The sequence below is a fragment of the Dipodomys ordii genome, unplaced genomic scaffold (assembly GCF_000151885.1).
Source record: "Dipodomys ordii isolate 6190 unplaced genomic scaffold, Dord_2.0 Scaffold110, whole genome shotgun sequence".
Lineage (NCBI taxonomy): Eukaryota > Metazoa > Chordata > Mammalia > Rodentia > Heteromyidae > Dipodomys > Dipodomys ordii.
In genome coordinates, this window is record NW_012267326.1 from 668,402 (window position 1) to 678,397 (window position 9,996).

General features: G+C 45.3%; 1 protein-coding gene across 2 annotated transcripts in view; it reads right to left on the reverse strand.

Moving 5' to 3' along the window:
- Eomes (eomesodermin) overlaps positions 1-851 on the reverse strand; it is a 5,592-nt gene extending 4,741 nt beyond the window's left edge. For both annotated transcript variants that reach the window (XM_013028505.1, XM_013028504.1), the window contains exon 1: positions 205-851. In XM_013028505.1, coding sequence (XP_012883959.1) covers positions 205-851 — 647 coding nt within the window. The remainder of the gene's footprint in view (positions 1-204) is intronic.
- Between the last annotated feature and the right edge of the window lie 9,145 nt (positions 852-9,996).

Genomic DNA, 9,996 nt, shown 5'->3' on the forward strand with positions numbered 1-9,996 from the left:
CCCCCCTCCCGTGGGCGCGCGCGCCCCGCGCTCACCCGCACGCGCGGCTCGGTGAGGTTGGTCCACACGGCGATCTCCTCCCGCATGCTCATGTCGGGGTAGCGGTTCCTCTGGAACGTGGCCTCCAGCTCCTGCAGCTGCTGGCTGGTGAAGTGCGTGCGCTGCCGCCGCTGCTTCTTCTTCTTGGCGGGGTCCTCGGGGCCCGCGCCGCCGCCCGCGCCGCCGCCGCCGCCGCCCGCTCCCGGGCCGAACTGCGCCCTTCCGGGGGGGCACACCGCCGCGGGGAATCCACCGGGGGGCAGCACGGAGCCGTAGGGGTAACGCGCGCCGTTGGAAGCGGGGTAGAGAGATCCGTGAGGCCCCCCGGCTGCGGCCGGGTACTGGAAGAGCGAGCAGGGCGCGGGCAGGTCGGAGCCCTGCGGCCCGGGGGACGGAAGGTAGTAGCGCTCGGAGCTCAGGTTGTCCATGGAGTAGCGCGCAGCGGCGGCGGCGGCGGCGGCGGAGGAGGAGGACAGTTCCTCCTCCCCGCACGGGGAGTTCTTACGGCCGTCCAGGGGCCCAGGTTTGGCCACCGTCGCAGCGAAGGTGTCCCCGGAGTCCGCGTCGCTGAGCATGGCCGCCGGGGGTCCCGGCCTGGCGGCAGCGGGCTCCGCGGCTTCCGCCTCGCAGGAAGGGTTGCCCGGGAACTTCTTGGGAGCCTTGTCTAAGTCCAGCCTCCGGGGCGAGGAGGCCGAGCCCAAGAGGAGACCGCCGCGCCCGCCGCCGCCGCCGCCGCCCGCGCCCTCCAGCGGGTAGAAGCGCGCGCCGGGCAGGCTGGCGGAGCTCCCCAGGAGCTGCTCGCCCAACTGCATGCTATGCAAATTGCCGACGGCAGCTGGCTGCCACCTCCCGTCCCAAGGCCTTATTATAAAGGCGGGACGGGGCAGCCAGCGCCCTCTTCCGAGGGGAAGGTGACTCCCCTCCCTCCCGCTCTCCGGCTACCCACCTGCGAACTACCGGGCAGCTCCGGCGTGCGCCCGAATCCGCCTTTGCGTACGGAGAGCGCACTGAGTCTGTCCATAAGGTGGATACTGACCAAGATGCACACACTCCTTTCGCCTCTCAGTCCGTCCTACCTCTGTGGACCCGGTACACTCACACCAGGGCAGGGGAGGACTTAGATGATCTATTTCTATCCACCCACCAGCCCCCGTCTCTCGATTCTGTCTCCTGCAGCCAGACCATTGATCCACTTGACCATTTGGAACCTCTCCCGCGGCCGCTAGCTGCTTATATGCGTGCGGCCAGGGAGGGGCTTCGAAGACCCACACTTTGGGGGAACATTTTATTGGCTGGCGGAGGTGACACTAATTCCGTTAGTCATTTATTAATTGGATCAATTAGCTTGCGACTTTCTTTTCCTGAAGCCTGGGGTTGTTGGTGGTGGGTGATGTTTAGGGTACCCGGACCCACTGTGATAAAGCAACTCTGGTTTCTGTATTTCACTGGAGTTTAGAGGGAAAGTGTTTGAGGCCTTATAGGAGTCGTCTCCTTGCTGGCGATGGGAAACGGAACGGAGCAGCAGGAATTAGAGGAGCAAGGGAGAACATCTCTGCTATCTAGCAGCAGGGAGAAAGATTCTGGCTTCCCGAGCTGGAGGGCAATCCAAGCAATGTCTCTAACAGGGCGCACCGCTCTCTTTACGGAGATTTCCCATATCTTTAACACAAAGATACACGTTTTGAGGGGCGGGGGAAAGAGTCTCGCCTTTGATAAACTGGAAGGAGTTATGGCAAAAAAAAACCAAAACCAAAAACCTTCATGCCCAGCTTCTGAGATTCTGTGGGTGGCGAGAGCCCCGTAGACCTCGAATACACAAGCTATCCGCTGGAATAAGGTGGGCTTCTGATTCACCAAACAGAACGAGTGAAATGAAATGAGCCTGCCCTCCACAAGCTTCTCAGGAGGTTTGTCACTTGTCCAGCCCACACTTTTAAATCCCTGCTGCTCGGCTTTCCTGGGTCCGGGATCCTTCCCACCCTGTCCGCCAGTGACATCTTCTCTAGGACCTGACCAAGAAGCAAAGATTCCCTAGCAGCTGCACGGTTAAGATCCCCTTTGCCTCTTCTCTGCAGCACAATACAAAAGACAGAATAATTGGTGAAACAATCAGTTTGATATTGAATTAAACTCTTTTGCCCAGCTACCCGTTTCTTCCTGGCATTTCCGCAGTCAGGAACGGCGCCGTTTTATTGTATTGCTTTATCATTACAGAAGAGGGGACATTTCATTGTGAATAAGAACTCTGAATCTTCCTGCCTCCATTAAACGCTCCGGGAGTTCATTTTCCGGCTGAGCTGTCAGGACTCTGTGTCCCGACCGAATGCGATCACACGGGAAACTTTTTTCCTACAACAGATGAGGTGGTCGCGGGATTTGCTGAGATTGTTCGTGACAGTGTAGAACAACGGGAAGCGTTCCAATCTGAGTTCAAACCAGAGCAGCACCAGCATCCTCACGTCTGGGTCAGAGATTCGGTCCAGGGTTTGGATGCTGCAGGACATTTATCATTGTTTGAGGATGGTGCTGAAAACTTGAACTTGCCCAAGCTTTTCAGGGTCAAAGCACAGCCCGGGGGCAGAAGACCAAATTAAGACCACTGGGCTTTGGCCCGGGCCAAGTAAGTTTTGGTCCACAGTTGCCCGGAAGTAAATCCCCAGAAACCTAGCACCCAGCTCGTGCAGCCAACAGTTTCTATATTTTGATTGATCCGTTTAGTTCTTCTTTAGGACTACTGTTTGCTCCGATCACGTTGAAGTACACCCTATGCTTCCCCCCCCCCGCTTTTGTTTTCAATGGACCCAGTGAAGTCTTGAAAATTGATTTTCAAATTCATGCAACCCTTTGGTAGACCTCATAGATTTCAACGCGGAGACTGCGAGAGCAGGACGCGCGCTCAAGGAATTGAAGGAACTGCGAGGCGCTGGAGACTTCGTCCTGCGTTGTCGAAAGCTGTTACGCTTCCTGAGCTCCTCGTCCTCCGTTTTGACCTAGCTACAGGATGTCTGAGGGGAAAAAAAAAATAGGTGTCAGACTGAATCTCACGTTATTTGCAGATAAGGTGCCCTACTACACGTTGGTTTTGCGCTTTGAAGCAGCCAGAAACCGGCCTCGGCGTCCCTCAAAACGCTTTCGAAGCAGCCAGGGAAAAGCTGAGTGTGGCATAATGCCATCTGAGGCAACAGGCATCCTTCTGACCCACTCTGGCGCAAATAACTCAGACCAGCTGTCCACCGCGTCATATCAGAAAGGGCTGATTGTATTCCATTCCTAAAGCAAGCTCCTGAAAGCGTAGGGGGTATCAAATTATTAAGTATATATATGGCACATATATATATATATATATACTTGGACTGATGGTTGGGGCAACAAAATGAAGTTTATATTTCCGCACCTCCCCGATCAGTGTATTATTTTATCCCAGTCACGTATCCTACAAATGGAAAAGCAAAGGGAATGTCAACGAGAATGAAAATACAGGTTTTACAAAGCTATTCTGGAACCCAGCATTTTTGGAACATGGAAAAATATATAATATGGTATTACACACCGTATTTTATCACATTTATAAACATATATAACAACTTCCGCTTTCAAATGATGAAAAGCCTGTTTCAATTCCCCAATTTTTTTTCTAGCTCCTTAGTGACAAAGGGATAGCATTGAATGGTTCAGTGTCCATTAACTAATCACATTTTATTATTACCTCTGCAGGTACTAAAAGGTCTGAAAAGATACAGAAGAACAAATACATGGAATTGTCCTTCCTGTTGTTAGCTCAATAGTACATACCAATAAGAAAACATTAAAAATAAATGAAACAACCAAAAAACTATATTTGTCTTTGTCCGGGCCACACTTTAAAATCCAACTATTCGTTTCCCAAACTAGGAACAGAAATGAAAGCAAAGGCAGTGTTTCCAACAACCATGTCAGGCAGCACCTTTCTTATACAGAGTGAGCAAATAACAGAACCTTCTAGTCTGTTTGCTGTTTGATTTCAATTACACCCCAAGCTTCATGAAATCCACATGAGACATTTATTGAAAGGTGGCTGGTTTTATGTGGTTCAGCTGACAGGGATACATTGAACAAAAACATCAACATACTGAGAAGAACCTCTGACACCCAAATGCTGACTGCAATAATTCAAGTCTTTTCATCTTTCACCTTCAGGCAGAACAAGAAGGTACCTTGGAGGGCTATAAGGAAGCAAGAAAAAGCCTGTATACAAGCATATTAAAGATCTCAGGACTTAAGGTTGGAGGCTATGGCCATCATCATTCTGATAACACAGTATTATAGACAATTTAACCTCTTTGAGGGGAGCCATTATGAGTGAATGGAACTTTTAAAAGCAAAACTTATGAAGCATTTGGGATGACAACACAATTATGCATCAAATATATACACATGTGTATGAATAAATTATAGTGGTAAGTTATAGATGAATGCAGTGATATATGGTTTGCTTCCATCCACCCTCACCTCTAGCCCCCATTCAACCATGGGGGCCTATATAAATGCTCCAATAAATGCTACTATTTTCACCCCCCACTAAAAAGTGTTATCAAAACACTGTCCGTGTTATTCAGACACTTTGTAAATTCTGAACAGACTTGCTTCAGGTTCTCCTTTTAACTCTAGGAAAACATTCCAATATTGCTGGCCACAGCACATAGCCAGGATTCTAAGAGAAATGTCAATGGTTTTTTTGTGGCAAGTTTGTTCTTTTGCTATTTATCTATGGCCCTTCTTGTTGATGTTACATTTTATTTCACCATCTCAGGTTCACTCTGGTTCTTTGTTGTGCGATGGCAGAATCTGCCACCTCTGCTGTGCTTTACAAAGGGGGAGGAAACTTTCATCACCATAGGGTTGTTTGTGTTTTTCTTTTTTTTTCTTTTGTTTCCTTTTCTCTTCTTTTCTTTTCATTTTTTTCTTAAATAAAATGTCCCATAGGCTAAGACATTTTAATAAGGACAAGTACTTTTGATTCCGCTAGCAAAAGCAAGATCTTAAAACCACAGTTTCACTTTTGTAAGAATTAATGCAACTTCTATTTCACTGTGACACTGAACTAGATTAATCCATTTGCTTAACAAAAATACCAGATCCACAAATGTGTAGGGCAAAGAATTATATTAAATCTACTGCATGTTTACAAAAAAAAGGACCACACTAAACTATTATCTAAGCTATTCATTCCTAATTTAAATTGCTAAATGAGATTCCAGAAAGTGAACTTTAAAAGTTGCTTATTACAAAAAATAGATAAAATTAAATTATTCTTTTCTAAACACTGAATCAAGAATCTGTAGTAGTCCATAATCTTCATTTATTTGTTAAAGAAAGTTTCCTTTTAACTGCAATTGAAATTTCTGGGCTTAGATGATGATTTATTGTTATCAGATATTCGATAAACTTATTTTAAAAAGCTACATAAGGCAAAAAAAAAGGTAAAATGCTCTCAAAAAGCTATTATTATGAGAATGTTTGGTTACTTATGTCAACAACACTGAAGTATGAAAGTTATATAAGGTTCTATCTGCTCTACTTTCTTTTCCACCTTGAACCACTTGGCATTTGGCCTTCTTCTATTAATTTAAAATAGGGGGCTATTAAATTTGTGTCATAGTCAGGTCTTAAGCTTTCTAACCATGATGACTAAAGTGGAAATGCCTTTTTTCCTTTGAAAGAAAACATAGCTTCCTAAATTAATGGACCTTTTTAGAAATCATTTTTAGATTTAAAAGGTATTTTTTCAACTATTTTTTTAGACATTTTTGTAACCTGGGGACCACCTATAAATTTTTTGTTTTGTTTTGTTTTGCATTGTTAGTCTTTCCATAGGAAATGGAAACTAGAGAGGGGAAAAGTGCTGGAATTGTGGTAGAATTCTTAAAGGACTATAAATCATTTATACCACAGAGTTGGCAGAGCCTGTAAAAATTAATCACAAAAATCCTTCCTTTGATAATGGTATGTGGAGAATATCTACACAATAGGTAGAGAGAATACAATCCTGTTGAACCAATATTACAAGATCAATAAGAACCTTTTTCCAAGCCCAATGTAAGAAGTGGTAAAAGAACCTAGATTGGAAGATTTACTTGGCAGAAGCAACTAAGTCCCTCAGATAACCAAGGAAGAGAGTGAAGAGGGAGGAGACTGGAAAGATGGGAAAAGGAAACCAGATTATTCTTTAAATGCCTCCTTGGGGACTCAAGAGAAAAGTAGACTGTTGTACTCAGAATTCATTGACTCTTGCTACATTTGTAACTAAGAATGCTCTTTAAAGTCTTTGTGCCTCAACTTATCTACCTGTAATCATATCATTCATAATAGAAAACCTATAGTTCATAACACAAAAGAAGTTCCACATTTTAAAAAGTATTTTCTATTTGTCCTTATACATTACAATTACACTAAGCTCACCTTTTGTCTTTCTTGCTAAGATACTGAGGCTAAATGAAGATGAATAAATTTCATTCTTCTTTCTTCCAGGAAAGAAAGAGTTTGATGGGGGAGGCCAGCTGCAAACAGGTCAAAGGCAACAGGAAGGAGTAAAACAGAAGCTAAGAAGAGCTTCCTCAATTGTTCTATCTGCTTCCTCCTATTTCCCTAGAAAGAGGTGGTATTGGTGATGGTTAGGGGGACCAACTGCCCTTTCAGGGAGTGCGTTGGAAAGGTGCACTTCAAAGGGAGACCACAGGGACTCCTTAAACCAGCAAGCCTTCCGCCCCATCAGGCAGTCATTAGCATTCTGTTTTTCCCATGCCCTCACTTCCCTCTTACTACCCTGCTGGGATTTTGCAGTTCAGGCCATTTACTTCCCAAAGAAAGAAAATTGAGTATTTAGCTTATGTTTTGTTACCCATCTTCTTGATTAAACTCTGACCCAGAAAGAGTTAAAAAGAGTAGTTCAAGCCCGGGGTGGGTTTTTGCTCCAGGAGCATATATTCTCCAGGAAAACAAATAAACAAACAACAACAACAACAAAACCACCTATCTGTGTCACCTCACTTCAGGTGACATGAACTAAATGGTGACATCTGCAAATTGAGAAGACATGTGCAGAACAAGATTCACTCTAGATGTCTATTGTTGAGGGAAGCCAGGGAGGTCCTCCATGTTAGTTCACTTGACAGTGCCTGGAAGGTTCATGGATGCACCTCCCTCTTAAATCATGGAGGGCCCACTGGAGAGGAGTCTCTAAGCAAGCAAAGAATATCTTCATTCTTTGAGACTACCTTTTCAAGAATGAAGTTTATCTTTAAATCCAAAACCAAAGGAGGAAAACAAAAGAAGAGGCTATTGAAGATTGCAACTTGTAAGATCTTTTGAAAGCAGTGCCTTAAAATGTTAAGCTTTCATTTAGAAAAGTAAAATAATGCATGGACACATGAAGACCCTTGTAATTTTAATTAATAAGTTAAAAAGCAGCCTCGGAATTTGAATCTAGAAAGTATTTTTCCTGCCTTTCAGGAAAGGACATAAGGACCTATGAATACTCCTTATTTTAAAGAGGGAAGGGAAGAAAAACAGGTACAGAACTAGGCAATGGAATGGTTATTCAACCATTTGGAGGAAACCAGTTAGCCACCTTTGGTGGTCATTCCTTATAATGAGACTATTTGGGGGAAGTCAGGCCCCAAGATTCTATTTTATATTTCAATCTTGGCGGCCACAGGCTTTTGAACAAGAGATCCACTCTTTAAAAGCTAGGGTGGGGCAAGTTCTTTGCATAAGTTATCCTGTTACCTGTTAAGCCCTCCCTACCTACCACTGCTCTATCTTAAATGTTTTCCTTCATCTACACTCTACAAAGAAATCCATTTTACAGATAAGAAAGCCTGGGATAGGTAAAATACAGTAACTTGCCAAAGGACATACAGTTGGTAAGTAACCAGTCTATGAGGGCCTGGAAGCTGAACAGGTGGCGCTTTTCCCCAAAAACTCTGAAAACAGAAATTCTGAAACAGAATACATTTAAACCTCCGGCATCTGAATGTTTAAGGATTTCCTTTCAAAGGGAACTATGCCAAAGTGATAACAAGTTTTTACCTTATACTACCCTCTTCCCCACCAAGTTTCATTTTTCTTTCCACTCTTTGCCAGAGGTGGCGGTGCTCCAACCACGCACATAAAAGATTTTCTCTGAGCTAGGGTTTTTGGAAAACACTTAAGATCCCCAGAGCTGACTCTTGTAGCTTTTGAATTCTATACGGACTAGGAAGCAAGAAGTCTCATCTGTTTGGGGTGGAGGCTCTGAAACCCGCACAAATCCTGCTTCGCTTAACTCTGGGACAGCATACTTGTTATAGACCAACGTTCTCTCCAAGGAGTTTAGGACGGTGAGCGCCCGCTGTGACCTACAATTGCTTTCAGTTATGCCAGGGTGAGCTCCGCGATTGCAAAAAAGGGTCAGTTCCAGGTGGGGCTCGGAGGCGTCGGGCTCGCGAGCCTGGGTTCCTGGCAATTTCCACTCCGGTTGTCTGCAAAAGTCTCCTAACCTCAAGCCCACAACATCATTGTCTTCAAATGCACCTATTCCAGATTGTCTTGATATAAAAGACAAGAGAGGATGCTACATTCAATCCTCTCGCTAGTCCCTTTTGTGTTTTTCAGGCTAAGTCTTCATACCACCAGGGACAGAAAAATTGACTCCTTTAGTTATACACTAACTGGATAATATATAACAATAAGACATATTCATATTGCAATGTGCTATATAACATGCAATCAATACATACGTACTTAACAACATACTTGGATAAGGTTTTCCTCCCCACCTTGTCTCAACTCCCAATTCCTGGAGAGCGTTCTCTGTCTCTGTCTCTGCCTCTGTCTCTCTGTCTCTCTCTGTCTCTCTCTGTCTCTCTCTGTCTCTGTCTCTCTCTCTGTCTCTGTCTCTCTCTCTCTCTTCTCTCTCCTTTCTTTCTATCAAAGTCTAACGGACTTTTCTGACTAGGCTGGCTTACAACCACCATCCTCAGATCTCAGCCTCCATAGTAGCTAGGACTAAAGACATGAAAACCGGAGTCCCTGGCTCATCTGAGTTCCTTTTACACATTCTATTTTGCCTTTTCCACTTTTAAAATGCATCTTGAAGTTAGTTCCTGGAGAGGTTCTAGTTTTTATTACCTGGGCATATCCCGGGCACACAGTTGGTGGGAAGAAATGCTTTACATTTTTCATGTTGGTTTGGTGCTTTTGTTCCCCAACATTGACCCACACCGAAGTACTCTAGAAGTCCCGGTGCCAGCTGTTCGACGCTGCAGAAGCGCGCAGCTGGAGCAGAAGTTTGCCCTGTGGTAGGCAGACACCGCACCCTGTACTCTGCGTGCGCAGACCCCCGCCTGGGCCTCCCTGTAGGAGTTTCCCTTTTTCTGAGACCCTCTCATTGTTTGGCTTCTGAAACCCTAGAATCGGGGTAAACAAGTTCTCGAACCTTGCCCGTGCTCCTACAGATAGTGGGCGGGAAGCGATCTGCTAGACTGTCACAGGAGCTGCTTTAGATAGATCAAAGCAGAGTTTAGAGCGGACATCGGCCCCATTAACATCTCACTTGATTTGGCTGCAAGGGGTAGGGAAAGGGATGGCCAGAAGGCCCGTGCTGCCTAGAGCCCTAGGGCAGACATAGTCAGCTCCCTGAATTCCTCTTGCTTGCAGTGGCAACTGTTGGTGCCTGGAAGCTCCTAGGAAGCTTCTCAGCCGCAACAGTAAGATCAGTTTACACTCGTCAATGCCGATTAAGTAGCTTATTTATTGCTGGGCATTGTATGGGTGCTTGCATGTTATATGGTATCCACAAAGACAAGCTGTCATGTCCTGGGAACCTGGTGGTGGGAATAGACATTAAGTCAGAAAATAATCAAATAATGTAGCTTGCTTGGTTTCCTGTGTGTGTGTGTGTGTGTGTGTGTGTGTGTGTGTGTGTGTGTGTGTGTGTGT